Source organism: Dipodomys merriami, unplaced genomic scaffold (assembly GCF_024711535.1).
Source record: "Dipodomys merriami isolate MVZ:Mamm:240054 unplaced genomic scaffold, mDipMer1.0.p SCAF_2, whole genome shotgun sequence".
In the NCBI taxonomy this organism is placed as follows: Eukaryota; Metazoa; Chordata; class Mammalia; order Rodentia; family Heteromyidae; genus Dipodomys; species Dipodomys merriami.
The window spans coordinates 38452825-38480246 of NW_027203381.1; the positions used below are offsets into that span (position 1 = coordinate 38452825).

At 37.7% G+C, this 27422-nt stretch overlaps 1 protein-coding gene across 2 annotated transcripts in view; it reads left to right on the forward strand.

Annotated features, from left to right (window-relative positions):
- The window catches only part of Osbpl1a (oxysterol binding protein like 1A), a 217440-nt gene that overhangs the window by 13210 nt on the left and 176808 nt on the right, over window positions 1–27422 (forward strand). For both annotated transcript variants that reach the window (XM_070029418.1, XM_070029419.1), the window contains exons 6-7: window positions 726–800; window positions 26147–26258. In XM_070029418.1, coding sequence (XP_069885519.1) covers window positions 726–800; window positions 26147–26258 — 187 coding nt within the window. The remainder of the gene's footprint in view (window positions 1–725; window positions 801–26146; window positions 26259–27422) is intronic.

The window sequence follows — 27422 nt, forward strand, 5'->3', positions numbered from 1 at the left end:
TTGGCTCTTTAAGATGGCCAGATAGGTATATTAGTTAAATGAGTATGTATATAGCAATTGCAAAAACTTAAGCACATTCTAAATAATTACACAAAGTAGGAATCTTAGCACTATAGTTAATGAGAATAGAGACCTGGTATTTCTCAATATGTATTACTTTCCCCATATGAAACTTTTGAAATTGGTTGCATCTTGCAATTTATCTGTGCATCTAAATGTTTGTGGCATTTGTTTTTAAATCTGAACACTTGAAGGTGGAGGAAATAGTATTATATTCAGAAACCGTTTTTTTTTCAGTATTACTACTGAAACAGAATGATGATGTATACATTTTAAAGAAAAGCAATTGTTTATTCTTCCACTTATCTAGTAGTTTTTTGCCTTTCAGGAAACCTATTTGCTTTTTATCATGAATTGAATTTATTCTTAGTAGTGACAACTAAGCAATATTAATGATGCTAACTTTGAAGCATTTAATATATTTTTTTAAAGAAGACTATTGAGTTTTATATTTTTTTTCCTTTTTATTTATTTATTTATTTTTTGTGAACACACTGTACAGAGGGGTTACAATTACATGAGCAGGTTAATGCATACATTTCTTATCAAGCATTGCAGCCTCCTCCTTTGTTTACCCTTCACATCCCTTCCCAGCCTCCCCCCCCACCCCTGAGTTTTATATTTCTTGCTATGTGGAAGATATGTAAAGTTTTTGTGTTTTCTAGGCTGGTGCAGATGTGAACGTATTAAATGACATGGGAGATACACCACTTCATCGAGCTGCCTTCACAGGACGAAAGGTAAAGAACATTTTTGCTGTTTGCAAAAGTCATAAAAGAAGTCATAAAAGAAAAGTCATAAAGGCTGTATAAAACAGACCCTTGGGTCAAAAGGGCACAAGATTCTAGGATTGCATAATGATGCCAAGTAATTTTCTGAGACTCTGTACACATTCAGGTTTCTGATTGTGTGCCCCAGCAATAAGGAATTTTACTACTTTTTGAAAAAGTATGTTTATTGAAGTATAATTTATATTACATAAAATTTACCAATTGTATGTTTACATTACAGTGATTTGTAGTATGTTTACATATTTATGTGACCATCACTATAATCCAGTATGTGAATATTTCTATTGCCCTAGAAAGTTTTCTGCACCCTGTTTAATTTCAGTGCTCATATCTGTCCTAGGTCATAGGCAGCTGTCCATTAGTTTGTTTCCTGAGAGTTGTCTTTCTAGATCTTTTTTTCCTTCTGTTGGTCATGGGGCTTGAGTGTTGTCTCTGAGCTCTTGTGTTCAAGGATAGCCCTCTATCACTTTGAGCCACGCTCCACTTCCTTTCTGGTGGTTAATTGGAAATTAAGTGTCTCACAGACTTTGCCTGACTTTGAACAGTGATTCTCAGATCTCAGCCTGTGGAGTAGTTAGGATTACATTTGTGAGCTACTAGCACAGGGGGTAGATCTTTTTTATAAATGGAATGTTACCAACTTTGTGGCTGACTTTTTTAAATTGAGTATAACGTTATTGAGGTTCATCTGTATTGTAACATGTATCAGTAATTTGTTCCTCATTATGGCTATTGAGTAGATAGGCCTAAATAAGCCACATTTTATTATCTGTTTAACATTTATTGAAAATACTATCTTTTAACATTGTAATTCCTTAGTTGAAATCAGTTGATCGTAAATATAAAGATTTGTTTCTGGGTCTCCCATTCTGTTATTTTGATTTATATATTGACCCTTTAACATCTTATAGTAGTGTTATATTTAACTTTTGAGTCTATTTATGATCTTTTTTTTCTTTCCTGGGGCTTGAACTCAGGGCCTGGGTGCTCTCTCTGAGCTTCTTTTGCTCAAGGCTAGCACTGTACCACTTTGAGCCACAGTTTCATTTCCAGCCTTTTTGGTAATTGGAGATAAGAATCATATGGACTTTCCTATCTGAGCTGGCTTTGAACTGTGATCGTCAGATCTTAGCTTCCTGAATAGTTAGGATTATAGGTGTGAGCCACAGGTGCCCAGCTATTCATGGTCATATATATATATATATATATATATATATATATATATATATAATACATATATAATGTGGTGTGTATATATATATATATATATATATATATATATATATATATATTTTTTTTTTTTTTTTTTTTTTTTTTTTTTGGTCAGTAGTGTGGCTTGAGCTATGGGCCTGAGCACTGTTCCTGAGCTCTTCAGCTCAAGGCGAGCACTCTACCACTTAAGCCACAGTGCCACTTCCAGTTTTCTGGTGGTTAATTGGAGAGAGTATAACGGACTTTCCTGCCTGAGCTGGCTTTGAACCATGATCCTCAGATCTCAGCCTCCTGAGTAGCTAGGATTATAGATGTGAGCCACTGGCACCTAGATAAAAATATTTTGAGTAGTCTCAATAATTTATATTTTCATATAAATTTTAGTCATCCTGTCAACTTATAAAAATGTGTGTGTGTGTGCGTGTGTGTGTGCGTGCACGTGTGTGTGTGCGTGCGTGCACATGTGTGTGTGTGTGTGTGTGTGTGTGTGTAACGGAGATTAAATCCAGTATCTTCTACATGTTGGGCAAACACTCTATTTGAGCTATATCCCCAGTGTCGATTGGAATTTTTTTTTTTTTTGCCAGTCCTGGAGCTTGCACTCAGAGCCTGGACACCATCCCTGAGCTTCTTTTGCTCAAGGCTAGCACTCTACCACTTGAGAGCCGCAGCACCACTTCCAGCTTTTTCTGTTTATGTGGTACTGAAGAATCGAACCCTGGGCTTCATGCATGTCAGGCAAACACTGTATCAGTAGGCCACATTCCCAGCTACCTATTAGAATTTTAATGGTTTATGTAGCCTTGTATCTGTGGATCAGTTTGGGAAGAATTACTGTTTTAGTAATTTTGAATCTTCCAATTTATGAACATGAGATGCATCTTTCTCCCTCTTTCCCCTTCTTTCTTTCTGTTCTCTTCCCCTCCTCCCTCCTCCTCCCTCCTCCCTCCCTCCATGTGTGTGTGTATGTTTTATTTTTATTTTTTATTTTGTATTGCTGGTTCTGGGCATGAACTCAGCCTGAACACTGTCCCTGTAATTTTTTTTTAATCCTTTTGATTTTATGGAAGATTGTGTTTCAGATCTAAGATCCATGTATGAGAGAAAGCGTATGTCCTCTGGCCCTGAGCTGTTTTTCCTCAAGGGTAGTGATGTACCACTTGTCCACAGCTCTAGTTCCAGCTTTTTGGTAGTTATTGCAGATAAGACTGACAGACTTTCTTGCTTGGGCTGACTTTGAACTGTGATCCTTAGATCTTGGCCTCTTGATTAGGATTATAGGGAGGGTAAGCCCCTGGTGCCTGGCTCTTATTCTTTAGTTTCTCTCAGTATTATGTGAATGTTTTTGGTGCGTAACTGAACTTTTTGTACTTATTTTGTTAAATTTCTTAATTTGTCTAGCCTTAATCTGTGGAATCTTTTTTTTGGGGGGTGGGGGTGGGGTCCGGTCATGGGGCCTGAACTCTGGGCCTGAGCGCTGTCCCTCAGCTCTTCAGCTCAAGGCTAGTGCTCTACCACTTGAGCCACAGCATCACTTCTGGCTTTTTTCTTTTTGCTTATGTGGTGCTGAGGAATCGAACCCAGGGCCTCAGGCATGCAAGGCAAGCGCTCTACCACTGAGACAACTTCTCAGCCCAATATGTGGAATCTTGAATGAGGCTGGCCAGCTGATACCACTGCTCAGTTAAAAAAAGATATATACATGTATTAAGCATATAAACATAATTTTCTAGCAAGCCTTCATCTGTATAGCTTAGTAGTTAGCCAGTGTTTGGATAGCATTGAGATACAATACTTAAATCACATAGGCTTGGAGACCTGTGTATGGGTTGATGAGTGCTTTGAGAGTTCAGCTGTTTCTCACTTCTGTCTCTGCTCTTTCTCAAGGGCCTTCTCTTATTTTTCCTGTCCATCAGTGATGTTTCCTAACAGCTGGAGATGGGCGAGAATCTAAACTCCTTCTCTTTTGTTTCATTTTTACGATCTGTTAGGTATCCACCTGTTTTGTCATTTGCCTTATGTGGTAGGCAGAAAAATGGTCCCCAAAGGTGAACACATTCTAATCTCTGAAATCTGTGAATATCTTTGGTTTTATAACAAGTGGAAATTACAAGTTGAAAATGGAATTGAGGTTGGTAGTCAGTTGAGAATAGATAGGGTATCTAGTATGATCACAACAGTCCATAGAAATGTGAGAAGAAGGGGAGTCAGATTCAGAGGAAGATATGCCTAGATTCAATGCTTTTGGCTTGGAAATTGAAGGAAAGACCATGAGCCAAGGAATAGTGATGGCTCTAGAATTTGGAAAAGCAAGGAAATATCCTCCCACAGAATGTCTGGAAGGAACCACCCCTACAACATCTTGATTTTACTCTGAGCCTTATTTTAGACATATGAAATACAAAACTGTCAGATAATACATTTATGTGGTTTGAAACCACAAAGTTTGTGATAATTTGTTAACAGCAGCCACCTCATACTAATAGTTAAATGGATTTTCCCATTTCTTTCCCACTGAATTTGCTACTATTACTGAGAAAGTGTCATAGTCTTAAGTTTTTTTCTTTTGTTCCAAATTAAGTCAGTTCCCTCTGGCAGCATAGCTGCCATTGCCAGCTTTGCCCTGGGCAAACTTCTTTGGGGACATAGGGAAATGGCAAGTAACTGCCTGTGGCTAGCAGGCTAAAGTCCTCTGATTGATGTGTTACTTGATGTTCTGATACCTCCTATTGAATGTTTCTTTTGATTTGTTGCTTCTTTAGTGGATCCACAAAGAAATGGTTTTAGTGTTGATAATTTTGTCCAGTTTCACAATTTTTGGGGGAGGGGAGAGTGCTAGTCTTGGGCTTGAACTGGGCTTACATGCTGTCCCTGAGCTTTTTTTTTTTTTTTTGCTTAAAGCTAGTGCTCTACTACAGCTCCACTTTCAGCTTTTCAGTTGTTAGAGGTAAGTGTCTCATGGATTTTTATGCCTGGGCTGACTTTGAACTGCAATCCTCAGATCTCAGCCTCCTGAGTAGCTAGGATTACAGGAGTAAGCCATTGGTGTCTGGCTTACACTCACTTTTTTTTTTTTTTTTGGTCAGTCATGGGGTTTGAACTTGGGCCTGGCCTGGGTGCTGTCCCTGAGCTCTTCAGCTCAAGGCTTGTGCTCTACCACTTGAGCCACAGTACCACTTCTGGTTTTCTGGTGGTTTATTGGAGATGAGAATATTATGGACTTTCCTGCCTGGGCTGGCTTTGGACTATGATCCTCAGATCTTAGCCTCCTGAGTAGTTAGGATTACAGGCCTAAATCACTGGTGCCTAACTTACACTCACTTTTAAGGATCACATTTCTTTTGAATGTGTAATGCCATAAGAGCCAAAACTTGTTCCAACCATTTTCATGATGTTTTGTTTTGAGACAGTTTCTCTATGTATGTACCCTCAAGGCTGGCCTTACACTCACAATATAACCCAAGCTGGTCTTAAACTTTGAATCCTCTGCCTTGATTTCATAAGTGCTGTAATTTCAGGTGTATACTATCATACTTGGCCTTAGAGTATATTTCTTGTTTACTCTTTGTTATTGATTACTGTCCAATATCACCTGCAAAGGTTGTTTTGAAATTATATAATATGGAAGCTTTAAAAATTATATTCACTCTTTTCATTGTTCTAATGACTATATTTTATATAAATTACCATAAATTAATCCAGTATGTGTCAAATAAGCCTGTTTGAGTATATTTTACATTCTTGCTTATTTGTTCTTAAGTTGATACTTGTGACATAGATATAAAGTCTCATTAGAGTATCTTTTATAGTAAATCAATGAACAGTAAAGATAGTGGATTAATCCTTTGTGGATTTGGTTTCAAAAATGAACTGCTGCTGGATGCTGGTGGCTCACACCTGTAATCCTAACTACTCAGGAGGCTGAGATACAAAAATTGTGATTTGAAGCCAGCCAAGGCAGAAAAGTGCAGAGACTCTCATTTTCAATTAACCACAAAAAACTAAGTGGAGCTGTGGCTCAAGTGGTAGAGTGCTAGCCTTGAGCACACAAGCTCAGTGATAGTACCTAGGCCCAGAGTTCAAGCCCCAGAACCAGCCAAAACAACAACAACAACAACAAAAACTACAAATGGTTTGCATTGTCTGATCCATGTATAAACTACTGCTGTTCCCCTTTCAGCCCTGCACTTCTCATCCTTTCTATGGAGCTCAGAAAGTTCTATTGTCATCTATTTTCTTGTGGCCCACATCTACCCTCTCTTGAAAGTACAGCTTCTTGTGGCCCACATCTACCCTCTCTTGAAAGTACAGCTCAAGTGCAGTCCCTTAAGTTTTTTCCTGAATTCTTGCAGGTAGAAGGACACTGCCTTTCCAGATGGCTCCAGGCACTTTGCAGCATCCCCTTCATCCTCTGTACTTTGTATTAGAGTTAGTGTTGCATGTATCTTTTTTTTAAAAACTTTTTTTTATTATTATATCTTTAAGTAGTTGTTAAAAGAAGTTCCCATTCTACAAAACAGTATATGAGCACAAGGTATCTGACAACATTGTCACCCAATTGCTCCTAACCCATACCTTCTCTCACTTTTTTTTAAAAATTGAGATTAGGTGATTACATAAATTTCACATATTGTTGCATGTATCTTAACTCCTCTGCAAGGTTTCATTATTCTTACTTTCAAGGAATTAACACATTTCATGTTTTCAAGTACAACACAGACTTTTACTGTCTGTCTCTATGATTACCTATATCAAATCAGTTGGGCTTTGGCTTGATTTTGATATCTTGCATATATGTTTTTTTCTGTTGTATCACAAAATAACATTTAGCTGAAGCTAAATACTTGTCACATAAAGCTATTTTTTTGTGATTAAAAACAAGCATAATTATGCAAAAGAATATGGTGCTCAGGCTGCCTCAAACTCATTTGTAGCCAAGGCCAGCCTTGATTCTATTAATCCTCCTGCCTTAGCTTCCCTAATACTTCGATTGTAGATGGTGTATGTCACATGCCCATCTCCAAGGAGTTTAATTTCTAATCATTGTCATGAAAGGAACCAAATTACCTGTTTTTTTGAGGTAGTCTTCTACCATGAAGATAATTTTAAATACCTGATAATAGCAAGATTTTGTGATTTAACAAATATGCCTTTGAGTTGAAAGGGATTCGCAAAAATCCCTTAAAATTTTTGTCCTTTGAAATATGTAAAATACAACACCCAAATTTTTGAGGGGAACTTTGGATTTTTCTTGGTACATTAGCGACCCCTTGTGTTCTTGTTGAAAATTAGTATACTTGAAGTTTAAAATGTTGCATTTAGTATTTACTCATTTTTCAGGTGCATGTGGAATTTTGAAGTTTCTGTGTTCATAATCAAACTGAGAGAGGAATAAATATTTGAATTGCAGCACTGACCTTTTTCTCTCACCTAAAATACAGAAGTAATACATAATCCTGAGTTTCAAGTAGTTTTTTTTTTTTTTTAGGATATTTACTATGTGTCCTGTGTTATCTAAATAACTTGACATGTGTCATGTTTGTTGGTACACAGTTTCCCTATAATAGGACAGATAGGGACGTTACCTTTCTGTCAAGAGTTCTGCAGAAGAGATGACTCTCAAAAGTTGTCCCCCACATACAGTGAGAGACCAGGCCCTTTTTTTTTTTTTTTTTTTTCCTGATCTGATTAGAAGACCAACCTTGAAGTGGCTCCCAACTCAAGCCTCCACCTGAAGTAATAAGCATTTAATTCCTGTAGAGGTATCTGGACAGTATATCACATCTTCTACCATAGCCCACCCTTTCTTGCACTGAGATCCCCTTCTTAATATATCTCTAGGAGCAGCTCTTAGGATACTAATGTCTCCTTGGAGAAGCTTAGATGATAAAATTTAGTTCAATCCATAGCCCTTGTCACTGCAATTGAATCATTTTTCTCCTTTACTATCCATTTCTAGATTCTCCTTATTCTTAGCTAGTGTACTTGCTTTTTGCTATGGCTTTCCTGAAACTCTGAGCCCCTGCTTGCTTTGCATTTCTTAAGTTGAGAATGTTGTAATTGTCCATTTATTATCAAATTAGGACAAGACATGTAGCTCTATCATCAATTATTTCTGCTAACATGATGCTCTTTCTTGCATGCTGGTTGTTTGAAACAATAAACCTAGTATTCAGGCAGCCTTTGTGCCTCCTAACACTTGACTTAGAGTATTATCTTTAGTGGGGAACAGGTTTCTCCAGAACCTCATGAAACCAGCCAAACATTGTGTTCCATTCTTTTTTCTTTTTTTGGGGGGGGGGATGGTCGTGGGGCTTCAACTCTGGGCCTGGGTGCTCTCCCTCAGCTCTTCAGCTCAAGGCAAGCACTCTACCACTTGAGCCACAGTGCCATTTCCAGTTTTCTGGTGGTTAATTGGAGATGAGAGTCTCACAGATTTTCCTGCCCTGACTGGCTTTGAACCTCAATCTGCAGATCTCAGCCTCCTGAGTAGGATTACAGGTGTGAACCACTGATTCTTGGCACCATTCTCTTTTCTGAAATCTTTTTGCTCTTTATTTTGTTTCTTAACAGTGCTAGGGATTGAACCTAGGGCTTCAGGCATGCTATACAGGCACTTCACCTCTGAGCTTACCTCCAGCTGTCTCTGCTTTTGAGAAAATGTTCTGATACTATTGAGGCCACTGAACTAAAAATTTATTGTCCTGGCTTCAATTCTTCCTAAGCTTCCCACATTCTGTTTCATGTGTCCTATTGAGGCTTTCAATATTCTTTCCTCTTCTGGCTCACCTGGTTCTGCTAATAAGTCATTGATAAAATGGAGCAATGTGATGTTCTATAGGATGGCCAGATGGTTTGAGGCAAAACTGTAAATGAATACTGTTTTCCATGTAAATACAAACTGTCCTTGAACCTTTCTTCCACAGAAGATACAAAGGAGTATGTTTATAATAGCACTTGTACACCACGTACTTATCCACTGCATTTGACAGAATGGCTGTATTTTGAGGCTGAGTTTGTGGAAGTCCCCTGTCATCCTCTGCTTTCCATCTGGTTTTTACACTGATGGGTGAATTAAATGGAAATATGATATGAACTTTTTTTTGGTGCTTTATATATACTAGGTCCAACGAACTATAGACACTCCACTAAGTTTTCTTTTTCTTTTAATTTTTGTAGGACTGGGCTTGAACTCAGTACCTTGTGTTCTTGCTTAGTTTTTTTTTCTCTTTAAGCCTGGATTCTTCCAGTTGAGCCACACCTATATTTCTGTTTTTTTTTGTTTGTTTGTTTTTGTTTTTTGCTGGTGAGTTGAGAGATAAGAATCTCACAGATTTGTCTTCCCTGGCTAGCTTGACCTCAGGCTTCTGAGTAGCTAGGATTATAGTTGTGAGCCACTGATGCCCAGCTTGCTTTGATTACCTTTTTATTTTTTATTTTTGCCAGTCTTGGGGCTTGAACTCAGGGTCTGGGCACTGTCCCTGAGCTTCTTTTGCTCAAGGCTAGCACTCTACCACTTGAGCCACAGTTCCACTTCTGGCTTTTTCTGTTTATGTGATACTGAGGAATCGAACCCAGGGCTTCATGCACTCTGCACTAGGCCACATTCCCAGTCCCTCTGGTTACCTTATAGGTAAACTTTTTTTCCCTGGCTGGTTTCAAACTCCAGTCCTGATTTCAACCTTGCTAGCTCTTATTGCACCATAATCATAGTGGTAGTCTTTTTGTTGACTCTGTACCACTTGGGCAATGTCCTTGGACTCCTAGGAATTACTATTTTTATTAGCATCTAGGAATTGGCAGAACCAATCTCCTGTCCCTCAAATTGCCACAGGTGGGCTGGTACTCACTTTGGAGCACTTTGCTTGTATTACAGTCTCTATGGTTGCCATTAACTCTACAAAGAAGTTACAGTGTTACTATCTTTTCTTATTAGAGTAAGGATATGTTTTAGTTTTCTAAATCCAAGGTGGAGTTTAGAAGTCAGAACATAGGAAATAGGCTTTTCTTATGGCAACTTCAGAGACATTACTAAGTGTACAGTTAAGTTGGTCATGTACCTACATGCAGCAATTAATATTTAGCAATGTCAGGAATCTTGAATATTTCTTTGTGAGTTGTCTCTTAAAAAATAAAATTTGTGTGTGAGAGAATGTATTTAAATGTCAGATGATACATTGAGAGGCTTTGAAATGAAAAACTGATGACCCTGTTTCCTTTCTGCCATTGATGTTCATGCTTCATAGCACCAACTACTTTGTAATACTTTTTGCAGTGCTGGGGATTAAACTCAGGCATTGTGTATAGTAGACAAGTCTTCTAACACTGAGCAATATCCCCAGCCCTCATGTTTTAACCTTCATGTTTATAAATAACATTTATGTCAGTGATTCTTGGGTTCTCTATTTTATTTTATTTTATTTATTTATTTATTTATTTTTGGTCGGTCGTGAGGCTTGAACTCTGGGCCTGGGCGCTGTCCCTCAGCTCTTCAGCTCAAGGCGAGCGCTCTACCACTTGAGCTACAGCGCCACTTCCGGTTTTCTGGTGGTTTATTGGAGATAGGATTCTCATGGTCTCTCCTGCCTGGGCTGGCTTTGAACCGCGATCCTCAGATCTCAGCCTCCTGAGTAGCTAGGATTACAGGCGTGAGCCACCAGTGCCCGGTGGGTTCTCTCTTTTAAACTCGGAATTTTTTTTTTTCTTTTCTTTTCTTTTCTTTTTTCTTTTTCTTTTTTTTTTTTTTTTGGTGGTACTTTTGAACTTAAGGGCTTTCTTAGGCAAGTCCTCTACTACTTGATCTATTCCTAACCCTTCCCTTGCCCTAAATGTAGATTTTTCATTGATTTATCTATAGCAGGTAAGCATTTTGCTGTCTTTGTTGTCACTTTGTTGTCTTGATCCCTGCCCAAACTGTTACTAGACGGAAATCCATTCCCCTGAACTCAGTGCCAATATGCACATAATGAGATAAAAGGCTTTGGAGAGAAGGAAATAAAGATTTATTAATTTTGCCAGGCAAAATGAGACTGCTTGAGCTAAAATATCAAAAAGAAGCACAGTTAGTGGAAGGAGGGAGAATGATAGTTTTATAGAAGAGCTGGGAAGCTTGGGCTCCGGGATGTGTGTGCTGAGGCATGACTTGGCAGGCATGTCCGTGGGCTCACTTATTAATGTTTTGGCCTTAGTCCCAGAATTGTATTCTTTGTTGTCCTAAATGATCTTTCATTCCTGTGGTGAGTAAGATTAGGAGAGAGGTGTGATGACCTTGCCTGGAGCTGTAAAGACATTCTTGAATTCTTATTTGAGGAATAGGGTAGGGGAAAAGATAGAACAAGAAAGAAAATAATCAAAACTGTCTTGAAGACTTCTGTAATTGAAAGCATCTCGGTTAGTTATTGTGCTAAAACTACAGTTGTGAGCATATTTAGGTGTCTCGGTTTCAAAACCATTTTGCTTATTTTTATTCATCTACAACTGGAGCTTGGTTAAGTAATGTTTTTCTGTTACTATATCTGTACTAGCATGAGATAGTATCTGTGTTCTTTTTTGTATGCCTCATTTTTTTCTGGGGTTAGTAATTTAATAGGTTTAATTCTTTTTACCATTACTCAACTAATATTAAACTCCTTACAAGAGCTCCCAAGTTCTTTCACTGTAGACAAATAAAACATGTAAGGATCACTTCTTGGAGCATCTCTCCTTGTCCCCTGTGTCGTCTTGTTCTTGTTTGTTTTCCTAAGGCTGTGCACATGGTTGTCTTTCTGGATCTGTGATTCTGTTCACATTGTTGCATTGGAATTTTTTGCTTCCTGGGTCCCACATCTGTCTTGCACAGTCTTCAAGGGCTTCCTGGAAAGGTTGCCTACAAAATCACTTTTTTTGAGAATTCATATATCTGAAAAGACTTCTTACCTTTGTGTTTGAGTAAGAGTATGTTAACAAATGGATTTCGAGATTGGGATGTGTTTGTTTCAGAATTTTGAAGACATCATGTCAACTGTTTTTTTAGCTTTTGTTGTTGTACAGAAATCTAAGGTTATTCTGATTTCTGATTTCATATGTGCAACCAGATTGTTTTTTAATCACTAGAAAGAAAGTGCTTCAGTTGAGGTGGGAGCCAGTGACTCATGCCTATAATCCTAGCTACTCAGGAGGCTGAGCTCTGAGGATCGTGGTTCGAAGCCAGCCTTGGCAGGAGAGTCTGTGAGACTTTTATCTCTAATAAACCACTCCAAAATCTGGAAGTGGTGCTGTGGCTCAAGTGGTGGAGTGCTAGCCTTGAGCTGAAATGCTCAAGGACAGTGCCCAGACTCAGCGTAGAAGCCTCATGATCAACAAAAGAAGAAGGAGGAAGAGGAGGAGAAGTAGTAGTAGTATTTCAGTTGAAATTGGAATGGCAGATAACATAAAATGATGGTAACTTCAGACAAGACAGTCTGTTTCTGTCCTGTGAAAGCACAGGTATGTAGTTCAAGGGCAGCCAGTGCGTCCTTGCAATTCTCATGTCTTATGTGTGGTTTTGACTGTATTATCTAGTATGAGAGCTTCTAAATTCTAGAAATCAGGCTAGAGAGGGCAAAAAAGGGTAATGGCTACTTTCTCTTGTAGAAGAGTTTTAGAAGTAATGAACCTTCTGCTTAACCCAATTGCTGGAATAGTCACTTGGCTACCCTAACTAAAGTAGTTGGCAGGAGGCCATATGCTCAGTTAAAAATGTTATTCCATGCTAGTAGTGGTGAGAGGAAGTCTTTCCTTACCATTTGTGTCCTAAAATTACTTTAAAATCTGAATTAGTCTTGTAATAATATAATAAATTACCACTAAGACCCAGTGAATCTGCCCAGCAAGTACAAACTCTTGTGCCTCCAAAAAAGACTCAGTAGCTAAAGTCAATATTCCTTTGTTATTTCTAGAGTCAGCATTCTATTTTCAGTGTATACCAGACTGAAATCAAGTTAGCTAGGCTGTGTTCTCTTCTGGAGCTAGGTAACTAGTTGCCAGCACACGCAGGCTGTTGTCAGACTCTGTAGCAGGGAAACTGAGGTTCTGTTTTCTGGGACTTGTTCTCAGCTAGAATAAGGTATCCTCAGGTGGACTCTCATAAATCCATCTCCAGGAAGTATCCCATTGCTTTAGAAGCTTCACTCAATAGCTTCTGTCCAATCAGTAAAATCTTTGTTAAAATCAGTTGTTCATAATAATGTGACCTGAAGAAAAATCCATCATGTTTCTAGTTCTGAGGATCACATAGTATGGATACTAGAAGTGGGGATCTTGGAGGCCATTTTAGGAAGCTATCGCTTAATCTAAAAATTCATATCCCTTGGTTTTGGAATATTCTTCTGTTTAAAATCATTGTTTTCACTTTATGGAGTTCTGAGTACTCCGATAGTTGCTCTCTAGGTTCTCTGCTTTGACTGTCTTTTTTTTTTTCCTTCAATATTTCCTTTTGGGGTATTTCTCTCATTTTTTTTTTAAAAGATGGTTTTTAATTTATCTTCAAATTTTTCTTTGACTGTTTTATTTCTGCTTTAAAACTTTTTTATACTGGGTCTTGCTGTAGAGGCCAGGCTGGCCTTGAACTCTGCTTCTGTCTCCCCAGTGCTAGAATTACAGAAATGTGCCACCATGTCAAACCTTTTCTGTTATTTTAAAGAATTCTCTAGTTTTAGTTGGGAGCAGTGGTGCAAGTCTATATTCGTAGCTATTTGGGAAGTGGAGATCAGGGGTAAAGGTTCAATGCATGCCCAGTCAAAAAGAAGCTCATGAGATTCTCTCTCCCTCAATGATTCATGGCAGCACATGCTTGTTATCCCAGTTACAGCAAAAGCATAATGCTGGGCACAGTGGAATGTGCATCTATCTCATCCCCACTAACAAGCACAAATAGAAAAAGTATTGCCAGGCCTGCCAAGGCAGAAAGTGAGACCTTATTGTGAAAATAACCAATGTATAAAGGGGCTGGAGTGACAGCTCAAACAGTAGTACCCACCTAGTAAGCATGAGGTCCTGAGTTCAATTCTCAGACCACCAAAAAAAGTTTTTTGTTTTTCTTTTTAGTTAGTATGTCCCTTTTTTGTAGCATTCAACTCTTGGTTAATGAAGAAAGACTTTTTTGAAGATGTTGTTATAAGTACAAGAACTATACTTTCATGTTCTCCTAGCTTTTTTTTTTTGCCGGTCGTGGACCTGAACTCTGGGCCTAGGCCCTGTCCCTCAGCTCTTCAGTTCAAGGCGAGCGCTCTACCGCTTGAGCCACAGCGCCACTTCCGGCTTTTTCTGTTTATGTGGTGCTGAGGAATTGAACCCAGGGCCTCATGCATGCAAGGCAAGCACTCTACCACTGAGCCACCTTCCCAGCCCCTTGTTTTTTTTTTTTTCTAGTCCATCTTAGTAGTTGTCTTTTAGCAAGTCACACCTCAAATGTCAGATAAGAATGACACTTCTTAAAAGCTTATAGAAGTTCTGTGAGCTTGAGTAGAACTTGTTGACTCTTTAAGATTCCATGTAGTATTACTTTGTATAGTGGACTGTGACATGCATTTGTGCATTTTCTAGGTGTTTATTTTTTATTTTTGTGCTGATTCTGGGACTTAAACACAGGGCCTCTCACTCTTGGTGAACTTTTTCCTTATAGCAGATGATCTATTACTTGACTCATACCTCTAGTCCAGCATTTTACTGGTTAAGTGAAGGTAAGAGTCTTGTGAATTTGTCCAAGCTAGCTCTGAACTGCAATACTCATATCTCTGTCTTTGGAGTAGCTAGGATTATAGGCAGGAGGCACTGATTCTTGGCTGCCCCCACCCCCTTACCCCTACTGGAGCTTGAATTCAAGCCTGAGCACAGTCCCTTTGCTTTTCCCCTCAAGGCTAGTGCTCTACCACTTGAACCACAGCTCCACTAATGCCTCTTTGGTGGTTAAAAGGAGATAGAGTGTTATAGACTTTCCTTTCCTGGGCTGGCTACAATCCTCAGATCTTAGCCTTTTGAATGGCAAGGCTTACCAGGTATGAGCTACTGATACATTGCTTTTTTTGTATTTTTTTTTTTGGGGGGGGTCTGGTCGTGGGGCCTGAACTCTGGGCCTGGGCGCTGTCCCTTAGCTCTTCAGCTCAAGGCTAGCGCTCTACCACTTAAGCCACAGCGCCACTTCCGGCTTTTTTTTCTTTTTGCTTATGTGGTGCTGAGGAATTGAACCCAGGGCCTCAGGCATGCAAGGCAAGAGCTCTACCACTGAGCCACCTTCCCAGCCCTTTTTTTGGTATTTTTATACAAGTTTTATTAATATATATTAGCTGAACGGGGGAATTTCATTTTGATACTCCATACATGCATATGATGTGCCCTGATCTGTTTAATAAAACTCCTCTATCACATTTATCCCCTCCTTCCCCGTTCTTAAAACAATTTCAACAGGTTTTATTGTGCTGTTTTCATGTATATGAAGCATTTTGAACATATTCTCTCTTCTCTTCCCTTTCTATTCTCCTTCCCCATTCCAGTTGGTACCTACCTCTCAACAGAATCTTTTACATTCTTGCCATTCATTTTCTTAAGTTTATATGAACTGTAAAAGGGGATTATATCGAGGCATTTCACACTATACATTAATCAGATTAAGTCCCACTCAAACTTTCTTATCCCTCTCTCTCTTATTGAATATTATTATTGAATAGCTTCCTGTGTTTCTTTTCCCTTTCCCCTATCCTCCAAGTTCTCTATTTGCATGATATATCTGTATATATCTGTGTATATGTGTATTTCTTACATTTAGGTTCTGCATATGAAAGAAAACACATGAACCTGGCTTGCTCTGCTCACCATGATATTCAGTTCTATCCATTTTTCTATAAATGACATAATTTGAATTTTTTATCCATTAATCAGTTGTAGAACATCTAGGCTGTGTCCATTGTTTAGCTGTTGTGAACAATGCTGTAGTAAATAGTGGTGTTCAGTTGTCTCTGTTGTATCCTCACATATTGCTTTGGATGTGAACCAAGAGTCATATCACTATATCATGTAGTTTTTAGTTACATTTTTCTGATGAACCTACATATTGCATTCTGTAGTGGTTTATACTAATTTCCATTCCCACCAATAGTGTATAAAGAAGAAATATGCTGATTGGAATCAGAGTCAGGAGTATAATAACTAGAAACAAGGGTCTGTTCAGCCTGAATGTCAAACACTTTTTCTACATAACAAAATGCTGCAGCTGCGTGGCTTAAGTAGAATCAAGCACAGAGGAAGATGTCCAAGAAGTATTCTTGGCTTAGAACATAAGCTCAAAGTAAAGCAGATTTTGTTTCAAATTAGAAAATTAGCTGTAACCTCCAGTGTTTTCTTAGCAGGGGAGTTGAAAAGGAAAGAGGTACTTCTTTTCCTGCATCTTTGCCAGCATTTGTTGTCTTCTTTGTGATAGCCAGTCTTTTTTTTTTTTAATTTAATTTTATTTTATTTGTGAACATACTGTACAGAGGAGTTACAATTACGTGGGCAGGATAATGCGTACATTTCTTACCAAGCATTGCAGCCTCCTCCTTTGTAGCCAGTCTTATTGGAGAATAAGTCTTAATGTTGTTTTCATTTTCATTTACTTTATGGTCAGGGTTGTTGAGCATTTCTTCATGCATTTATTGTCCATTTTGTACCTTTGAGACTTGTCTCTTTAGTTAATTTGTTCATTCATTTTTGTCTTCTTTATATTCTAGTTATTAATCCCTTGTCAGATGTCTATAGGTGGCTAAGATTTTCTCCCATTCTGTTGGCTGTCATTCTTAATGACTGCTTTGCTGGTCAGAAGCTAAATTTTTAGTTTGATGCAATCTTATTTGTCAATCTTGCTCTATTCTATTCAGGAAGTTACTGCTTATGTCTACATGTTCCAGTATTTTCCCTATGTTTTCTTTTGGTAGTTTTAAAATTTCAGGTACTGCATAAGGACTTTGATCTACTTTGAACTGGTATTAGTACAGTGTGAGAGGGATCTAGTTTCAATCTTTTGTTGTTGTTGTTGGTTGTGGGGCTTGAATGCAAGGCCTGGGCACTGTTCCAGAGTTCTTTTGATGAAGGCTAGTGCTCTACCACTTAAGCCACAGCTCCACTTCAGGTTTTTGAGTGGTTGATTGGAGATAACAGTCTTTCAGGGACTTTTCTTCCTGGGCTGGCGTCCAACCATGATCCTCAGATCTCAACCTCCTGAGTAGCTAGGGTTACAGGTGTGAGCCACTGGTGCTCAGCTTCTAGTTTCAGTCTTCTACTTGTGGATACCCTGTTTTTCCAGCACCATTTGTTAAGAGGCTTTTTTTCCTAGATACTTTTTTTTTTTTTACATACTTCTGCCAAAAATCAGCTGGCTATAACTGTTGGCTTACTTCCAGATCTTTTATTCCATTGTTCTGCAGGTATATTTTAGTGCTGTGTCATGCTGTTTTTGTTATTATGGTTCTGTAGTATAGTTTGAAGTTAGGTATTGTGATATCTTCATTTTTTTTTTTTTTTTTTGCTCAGAAAAGCTTTGCTATTTGAGGTCTTTGGGTGATTCCAGATGTACTTCAGGATTGAGGTGCTTTTTTTGTTTTTCTACCTCCCTCATCCCCAATTCCTTTGGTACCTATTCATCTGCTCATAGAGACTATCAATCTCTATGCATTTGTCTATTCTGAGTCTTTCTATAAAAGAATGTATGGTCTTCTGTGTTTGGCCTCTCTCAGTATTATCCCAAGATTTGAGATGATATTTACATTTTGGCATATATTAGTATAGTACTTCTATTTGGGAGCATGATAGAGATTGCATTGAACATACAGATCATTTTTGGTAGAGCCATTGTCATAACATTGGTTATGCTGATCCATGAACATGAGAAGATTTTCTATCTTTTTTTCCTCTTTGATTTCTTTCTTTAGTAATTTATAGTTTTCTATAAAACTACATTTGTGCCTTTTTCAGAATGTTTTAAGTATATGTACCACATATTTTTTAACCTCTTGGCCACAGTTTCTGTATCACTAAAAAATGGTGTAATACCCAAGTGCCGGTGGCTCATGCCTATAATCCTACCTACTTAGGAAGCTGAGATCTGAGGATCACAGTTCAAAGCCAGCCGAGGCAGGAGACTCTTATCTCCAATAAAGCACCAGAAAACTGGAAGTGGCACTGTGGCTCAAGTGGTAGAGTGCTAGCCTTGAGCTGAAGAACTGAGGGGCAGCACCCATGCCTGGAGTTCAAGCCCCACGACCAAAAAAAAAAAAAAGGTGGAATAGTACATAACTTGGACTTTATGAAGATGTAAATGAATGAAACCTCTAAAACAGTGTCAATTCATAGTAACAGTAATTAAATATTGAGTATTATGTGTTTCATTTGTTTATTAAATTTTATGTATTATGCATTTCATTTGTTTAGAAATGACTTAAGTATTGAATCTGTCCTTCAATTTGGCTATAACTGATTTTTCTCAGGAAATTAATCAAGTATTTTTAAGTAGACATAGTTTTGTTGGTATCTCTCAACAAATTTTGAATGTCAGAGAAATACTTCATTTGCCAACATTGAAGAATTATAGTTTTACATATGAGGATAGTGAATAGAGAGTATGCTTTTAACTAGAGTTTTGAAAAAAAAGTAACCATTTTGGTAACTATATTTTAAAATATTTTAAATATACTTTCTGTAGCATATTAGCATAATGAAACAAAAATTGGGATTCTTAGAATTGTGTTAAACATACAACTCATTTACAGTTTTTTCAGCATCTCCTTATGTTTTCTAAGTTCAAAAAGTATATTTTTCAGAAACGATTTCTTCTTTTTAACTTTGAAACTTACATTAGTAAAATAAAAGAAGTAGAACTTCATGTGCTGTTTTTGTTAAAATGGTTTTTTTTTTTCTTTTTTGGTCTGTTGGGGGCCTGAACTCTGGGCCTGGGAGCTGTCCCTGAGCTCTTCAGCTCAAGGCTAGTGCTCTACCACTTGAAAGCCACAGTGCCACTTCTGGCTTTTTTTTTTTTTCCTGCTTATGTGGCTGAGGAATCAAACCCAGGACCTCATGCATGCAAGGCAAGCACTTTACCACTGAGCCACCTTCCCAGCCCGTTAAAATAGTTTTTAGGGAAAATCCTTTACAATGAATATGGAAATGGTCATGCATTATTCAAAACAGCCCAAAGGAAAGATAACTTAAATGTTTAATTAATTAATGAATGAACATGATGTGGTGCATCCATGCAATGGAATATTATTCAGCAATATAAAAGAAAGATATTTCAGACATATACTAGTTATTGAAAATAAGGGAAACCGTGGGATCTATCTTTCTTTGGGCCTGGCTTACTTCACTTAATATAATTTTTTCCAAGTCTTGAGATGTTGGTATAATTTGTGGAGGGGAAGGGAAAAAAACAAATCGTTTAACTAGGGATACAGGTGGACCCATTGCAACAATGAGATGTACAAGACATTATGTTGAAAAACGAACTTTACAACTTTGGCGCAGGATGGGAAGGGGGATCTGGGAGGGGGCGGTAGGAAGGGATGGTAAGGGGAAATAAAAGAAGGAGGCAACAATGCTTGATAAGAAATGTACTCATTACCTTGCTCATGTAATTGTAACCCTTCTGTATGGTGTTTTCACAATAAAAAATTTATATTAAAAGATAGATGTACTGTGTGATGTAGGCTAAAATGTAAACAAATGTTGAGAGAAGCACATACATTGTGTAGTTCCTTTGTACAAATGTCTAGAATAGGCAAATCCATAGAGACCGATAATCTCCAAGAGTAGATGAGTGGTTACCCAAGGCACTTACAGACAGGGGAAGGAATAGAGAATGATTGTGAATAGATCTGGTTTCTTCTCAGGACTGATGAAAATACCCTAAAATTAGAAGATGATGATTATTGTACCGTTCTGTATGGGAAGCCACAGAAACATATACTTTACCAGGATGAGATTTATATTACATGAACTATATCTTAATCTTAGTTGCTTAAAAAGAGACTTTCTCCCCGGGTGCTGGTTGCTCACGTTTGTAAATCCTAGCTACTTAGGAGGCTGAGATCTGAGGATCACAGTTCAAAGCCAGCCCAGGCAGGAAAAGTCCATGAGACTCTTATCTCCATTAGAAAACTGAAAGTGGCACTGTGGCTCAAGTGGTAGAGCGCTAGCCTTGAGCTGAAGAGCTGACGGACAGTGCCCAGGCCCAGAGTTGAAGCCCCTTGACCAACAAAAAAAAAAAAAAAAAGAAAAAAAAAGAAGAGACTTTCTCCCTTTTTAACCTAAGATGAATTGTGTGTTGATGGAATCAGCAAAATGGTACAGCAAGGGAATTATTTGACAGCTTACTGAGCAGAATGGCCTTAGTGCAATTTGAGGGCATGACTCATGGTTGTGTGAACTTTCCTCTAACCTCTATGTGTACTTGTCTTAACCTTACTCAGTGGCATCCACTTAAAAAAGTGTCAAGATCAAACTTGTTTTTTTAATTGAGAAATTGGTCAAAATGCTGTCCTGGATTTTAAGCAAGTTATATTTATTTAGAAATACTAAAAAAAAAACCTACTGTTCCAAATATAGTGGGTCAGCAGTGAACCAAATAGACTATATGCCTTCCTTCACAGTTGGGAATCTAAACACTCACTGAAATATTGGGGGTGTGGGGAGTGTATAACTGCTACTTTACATTGAGGAGTTAAGCCTTCTCTAAGACAAGCAGGAGCTTGTTTCAGCTCTTGTTTTTGGAAAGAGGTCTGAATGCCCCCTTCCCTTCAGCTATTTATTTGTCCATCTCCATATTGTAGTTCATACTAGGCACACACTAAGCACTCTTCTACTTGCACCATGCTCCCAGTCCTTTTTTACTTTTGAGACCGGGTCTCATCTCTGTCATTTTCCTGGCTGCATCTGCCTCTCAAATATGTGGGATTATAGGCATTTACTACCATACTAGCACCCTTAGAACCACTTGTTATCTGGTTCTTAGCTTTACCAGTTAACTGAATTTTTTTTTTTTTTTTTTTTTTTTTTTTTTGTGGCAGGGAAGGCAGTTGTAGCTGGTTTGCTAAGAATTTCTTTATTCATACTCTCATAACTTTGTATTTTTTATTGCTATTATGAAATAGTTGCATACAGGGGTTACAATTCCATTTGTCAAGTTAAGAGTGTATTGCTTCTTGGTAACTACACTTTAACAAAACATTTTTCTGGGAGGAGGCTCTGCACAATTTTCTCCAATTGCTTTTTTACTCTCTTTTCTCCCAACCTTCACTGCAAGTGTTCTTCTAGTTGATTTATTTCCCCCTCGTTTGTGGCACTTACACTTATGGCCTGAGTACTATCCCTGAGCTCTTTGCTCAAGGCTTACTACTTTGAGCCACAGCATCACTTCTGATTTTCTAGTGTTTAATTGGGCTTTCCTGCATGGGCTGGCTTTGAACCGCAATCCTTAGGTCTCAGCCTCTTTAGTAGCTACAGGCTTTTGTTTGTTTTAACATTCTTTTTTGTCTGGAAACTTTTTTCTTAAATATAATCCTATGGCTTCGTTTTTTTCTTCTAGTGGGTTACTTGGAAATTTATAATCTCATAGATAATAGATACTTGTGCATCTTCTCTGTAGGCATCCAGACCCGTTACCTGCATATTGGATTACTATGTCTATGTTTTTTCTGGGAGCTGCTCTTGGAAAAAATTTTACTGTAAATCTTTCTACTATCTTCACTTGGGAAAATAGCCTTTTTTTTTTTTTTTTAACCTACTGTGTCTCTTGGTTGTTTTCTGGACTCAGTTCTATTTTATACAGAGCTCCAGTGAGCATCCTAATACAGCTCATACTTTGAGAACCTTCTCTTTTTCAAATCTCTCACTTCCCTTTAGTGTTAGGGATGGAATCCACTCCCATTCTCACTTCAGTATTTGATATCTAGGAATGTTCTCTCTACAGGGCCTTACATATACACACACAAGTATGTTAAATGAATTATTAATGAAAAGAATGTGGCAAGATACTAGCAAGTATCAGTGGGTGGCAGGAGATCCTGGTGAGGGAAGGGTACATGAAGTTAGACTTTCTTAAAGGACCAGAGACTCTTCAGGATTAGATAAGAACTCCAGACCTTTCTGGGCACAGTGACTTAGGCCTATAATCCTAGCTATTCAAAGAGAACAAGAGGAACAAGGTTCAAAAAGTTTGGGAAACCCTGTCTCTACTGATAAAATCTGTCAACCCAGCTACATTTGATGCTTAGATAGGATCTTGGCCAGGCTACTGGTATAAATGTAAGATTCCTGAAATAACAAAGCAAAAAGGGATGGGGGCATGGCTTAAGTTGTAGAGCTCACATCTAGCAAATGCAGGCCCTCAGTTCAAACCTTCAATACTACAATGAACAAAGTGAAATAAAACATAAAACCCACCAAACAAAAAGCCTCCAGCTCTTGGGGGATAACTATGGGAAACATGATATCTCTTTTATATTTGTACTAGTATTAAAGAATATAGGATGGCTATTAATTGGGCATAGATAGACACCTTTGGACTTAAACATTTTTATTAACTCTCAGAGTGGTTAGTTGGTTTTTTTTTTTTGTTTTTTTTTTTTAAACATTCTTGAACATCTTCTGTCAATGGAGGAGACATTAAAAAATAGTAACCTTTCTCTCCTGGGTGTCTCACTGATGTTTTTGGGGTAGACATCCATGTAATAGTCCCTTAAATGCTTTCTGATTTTCTAATTTCTGTGAATAATAACCAGATTCTATTACTCCTTTTGAGAGCTTGTAATCCTCACTACCAGGATTTAAAAAAAAAATTTTTTTTTTTTGGGTCCGGTCATGGGGCCTGAACTCTGAGCCTGGGCGCTGTCCCTCAGCTCTTCAGCTCAAGGCTAATGCTCTACCACTTGAGCCACAGCGCCACTTCCGGCTTTTTTTTTCTTTTTGCTTATGTGGTGCTGAGGAATCGAACCCAGGGCCTCATGCATGCAAGGCATGAGCTCTACCACTGAGCCACCTTCCCAGCCCTACCAGGAATTTTTTTCCTGTTCCTAGAGCTTGAACTCAGGGCCTGGATGCTGTCTCTGTGTTTTTGTTTTTGTTTTACTTAGTGCTGATACTCTACTACTTGAGCCACAGCTCCACTTTGGCTTTTTGGTGGTTAATTGGAGATAGGATCTCACAGGCTTTCTTGCCCAGGCTTCCTTTAAACCACAATCTGTATAGATATAGAGATCCCTAGCTACTCCTTGGGATTCTTAAATCACATATGGCTGGACTGGAGATGGAGTTAGTCTGAGAAGGGCCTCTGGAGCCATTTCCTTTTCAGATTGTCCATTGTTATCTTTATATAAAGCTGGGTTATCTTTTTATTGTTGGATTGTTAAAGTTCTTTATATATATAATCTGAATATAAATCTCTTACTGGATGCATGATTTTTATTTTTTTTAACCATTTTATTGTCTTTCTTACATGAAATATTTTACAAGTACTTTTGGCAAAATGTTGCCATTAAAATCATGGGAAAAGCTAAGGCAGTTTATAAAAACTTTATTAAAATATTAGATTTCTTAACCATTTCCCTGGTTTAAAATTAAGGTATTGTGGGGTCTTAGATATAGCTCAGTAGTACTTGTTTTTTGTTTGACTAGAAATGCAAGGAAAAACTGGAAGTACATTTTTATTGAATAATATTCAGCCATAAAATGTGTTTGTAAACATTAAACATACTGGAAATACATAGTAGGAAAAAAGCATTTCACATAGAACATTGATATCATATAGGTAAAATTATATTCAAAAGAATCTTAAACTTGAGCGAGTAGGGTGGCATGTCCCAGAAGTCTCAGCCACTCAGTAGGCTGAGGCAAAACAATTGCTTTAGCGCAGGAGTTTGGGGCCAACATGGCCATCATAGGAAGACTCTCTTAAAACACAAAAATTCAAACTTACATAGGCAGGTACTGGTAGCTCATACTTGTAATTGTCTAGTTATTCAAGAGGCTGATATCTGGAGGATCTTGGTTCAAAGCCAGCCTGTGAAGAAAAGTCCAGGGTAGTTCATTTCCAAAAATAGCAACAGAAACACAGACTGGACATATGGTTTAAATGCTAGTGCACCAGTTGATTGAGTAAAATAGCCAGCCAAATAGGCTATGGCCCTGAGTTCAAATCCCCTATACCCAACCTCCCCATCAAAAAAAAGTAAAATAAAAGAAATACTCTAAAGTATTTATGGTTAGCACTAGGTTAATTAGGATATTTACTCCCCCCTCTTTTTTTGTATGTATAGTTCATATATGTATATGTTGTTGTTCTGATCCTGGGGCTTGAATTCAGGGCCTAGGTGCTACTCCTGAGTTTTTGTGCTCAAGGCTAGAGCTCTACCATTGAGCCACAACTCTACTTCCATCTTTTTGGTTGATAATTGGAGATTAAAGTCTCATAGGATTTCCTGCCTGGACTGGGTTCAAACTGTGATCTTTGGATCTGACCACCTGAATAGTGAGAATTGCAGGTGTAAGCCACTGGTGCCCACTTGGGGTTGTATTTTATAGATGTTATTATGCATTTTCCTCCCAGTCCTGGAGCTTGAACTTAGGGCCTGAGCACTATCCCTGCTTTTTGCTCAAGCTAGCACTCTACCACTTGAGCCACAGTACCATTTCTGGCTTCTTCTGTTTATGTGGTACTGAGGAATCAAACCCAGGGCTTCATGCATGCTAGGCAAGCACTCTACCATTAAGCCACATTCCCAGCTCCTTTTATTGCATTTTTAGCTGATAATATTTGTACAAGAGCACAGAAAATTTTATGGCCTAAAGAAACACTGAAACTACTGAGACAGTCTGAGAGGACATCACTTCCTGTATGATAGATACCATCAGCACTTACTGTAAAGCTGAAAACAAGTGCTGGCATCATTCCCTTCCAACTGGGCAATGTGCATTTCTGATAAAATAACATCAAATTTCTATCATCTGTTCTTTCTTCCATTTTAGGAAAAAAAGTTGTATAACTGAGCCTGTAGAACAGGGTGAGTGATAATGGACAGGTACATTACCAGTTATTTGGAAGTTCACAAAAGAGCAGTTAGCCACTTAAAATATTAAGAATATTTTTTTCTTTGGCTGGAGATCTATGGCTCACACCTGTAATCTCAACTACTCTGGAAGCTGAGATACAAGAATAATGGTTTGAAGCCACCCGGGCAGGAAAGTTAATAAAACATTTATCTCTAGTTAACCACCAAAAAGCCAGAAGTGAAGCTGTGGCTCAAGTCATAGAGCAGTTAGTGTTGAGCTAAAAAGCTCAGAGACATATCCCAGCCTCTGAGTTCAAGTCCTAGGACCTGCATACAAAAAAGACTATTCTTATTTGAATATTGACTTTAGGAAATTGTTTCATCATAAGCTATTCTTTCTACAGTGCTATATCCCATCAGTCTTTTTTTAAAAAAAAAATACTGCTTTATCAATTAAAATGTAGGTCTGTTGAAGAAATTATTTTTCTTAGTAGTTCTTATGTGAATAGATGAATATAATATATGCTTTTAAATAATGGCCATATTCACTTGTTCTGTCCACTTATTTTCATAAAGAAGATTATTTTTATTTTTTATTTCTTCAGTTTTATAGCTGTACTGTAGTTTGAACTCAAGACCTCAAGCTTGCTGTAGCTGATGCTGTACCACTTGAGCCACACCTCCAGCCCTGATTTTTGTTGGTTATTTTAGAGATGGAGTCTGGCGGACTTTCTGTCCACTGAGATCTTCTAGATCTCATCCTCCTGAGTAGCTAGAATCACAGGTTTATGAGTCCATGGTGCCCAGCTAGATAATTTAAAGTCAACTACAAAAGTTGGCTGTAGACTGGCCATGAATTGGCTATTGTTTTAGCTGTTATTAGTTACTAACCAAATGAGTTAATCATATATTGCAGACATATTGGATATGATATAAAGATTCTTACATAGTTCTTTTTTTCTGTTGTAGATACTAGCATTTACATAGAAAAGAAGATCATATAATAAATACAATAAATCTCAGCCTGCTAATAGCTAAAACATTTGTCTCTTTGTTTAGGAGTTGGTAATGCTTCTCTTAGAATATAATGCTGATACTACTGTGGTAAATGGGAATGGACAGACAGCAAAAGAAGCATCTCATGACAAAGAAATCAGAAATATGCTTGAAGGTAAATATTATGGATCTTAATTTGAATTCTGTTTAATTATATCCAAGGTCCAGCAGAAATTTAAAGGCATGAGGAAATGTGGCCAAACTGATAAGCATGACAATGAAAGAATGCAGAAATGCAGGACAGGATATTTAAAAGATGTAGCTATTAGACATCATTTGATAGCTTAGAGGTAGTTCTGGCTGACTCTGTTGAAGACTTCATCATAGTATAACAGTCAACAGCAATTTCTGGATTGACATGTTTCATTGTGAACATCAAAGGTTAAATTTCATTTAAATGTCATTTAAGAAGACATAAGTCTGTAGTAACTCAGAGGCATTTCTCTAAAACAATTTAAAATATTTTCATTGGGAAATCTTATTACTGTAGAATCACTTTCTGAATGGCTAGGGGTTTAATTATTTTTATAGTATTTTTTCATTTTTTTTATTGTGAAAATACTGTACAGAGGGGTTACAATTACATAAGCAAGGTAATGAGTACATTTCTTATCAAGCATTGTTGCCTCCTCTTTTGTTTCCCCTTACCATCCCCTACCATCCCTTCCCATATCCCCCCTCCCCCGCTTTGTGTAGTATTTTTACCAGAAAAGATCCTGAATTACTACTTTATGAATAAAGATAGTAACTTAAAGTTGCAACTTCACATATATGCTATATTTTCTTTTCCTTATAATTTTTATTATATGTTGATTTTACTTGTTTATTATCTTTAAGTAGTTGTACACAGGAGTTACAGTACATCTTGATCAATGTCACACCTGTCAGCATTTTCAACCATCCCTCCCAACTCATCCCTTCTCTCACTTTTTTAATTTTGTAGGATATACAATTGATTTGATTGATGTTGATATATTGATTTTATTGATGTGATTATATGTTGATTTTATGAAGTTTTTATTTTATATTGATTATGACAGGATAGTTTTATATTTAAAGGGTGTTGATTTTGTAATTTTAACTAGTATTTTTATCCATGTAAAACCTAAGGTCCTGCTTTTGACTATTTTCCAATTGATCTTGAAAATTGAACTTTTTTTTTTTTTGCTGGTCCTAGGTCTTGAACTCAGCCTGGATGCTGTCCCTGAGCTCTTTTGCTCAAGGCAAGGACTTTAAATTTTACATTCAGACATTTTGAAAGGGGAGTTAATTTGAGATA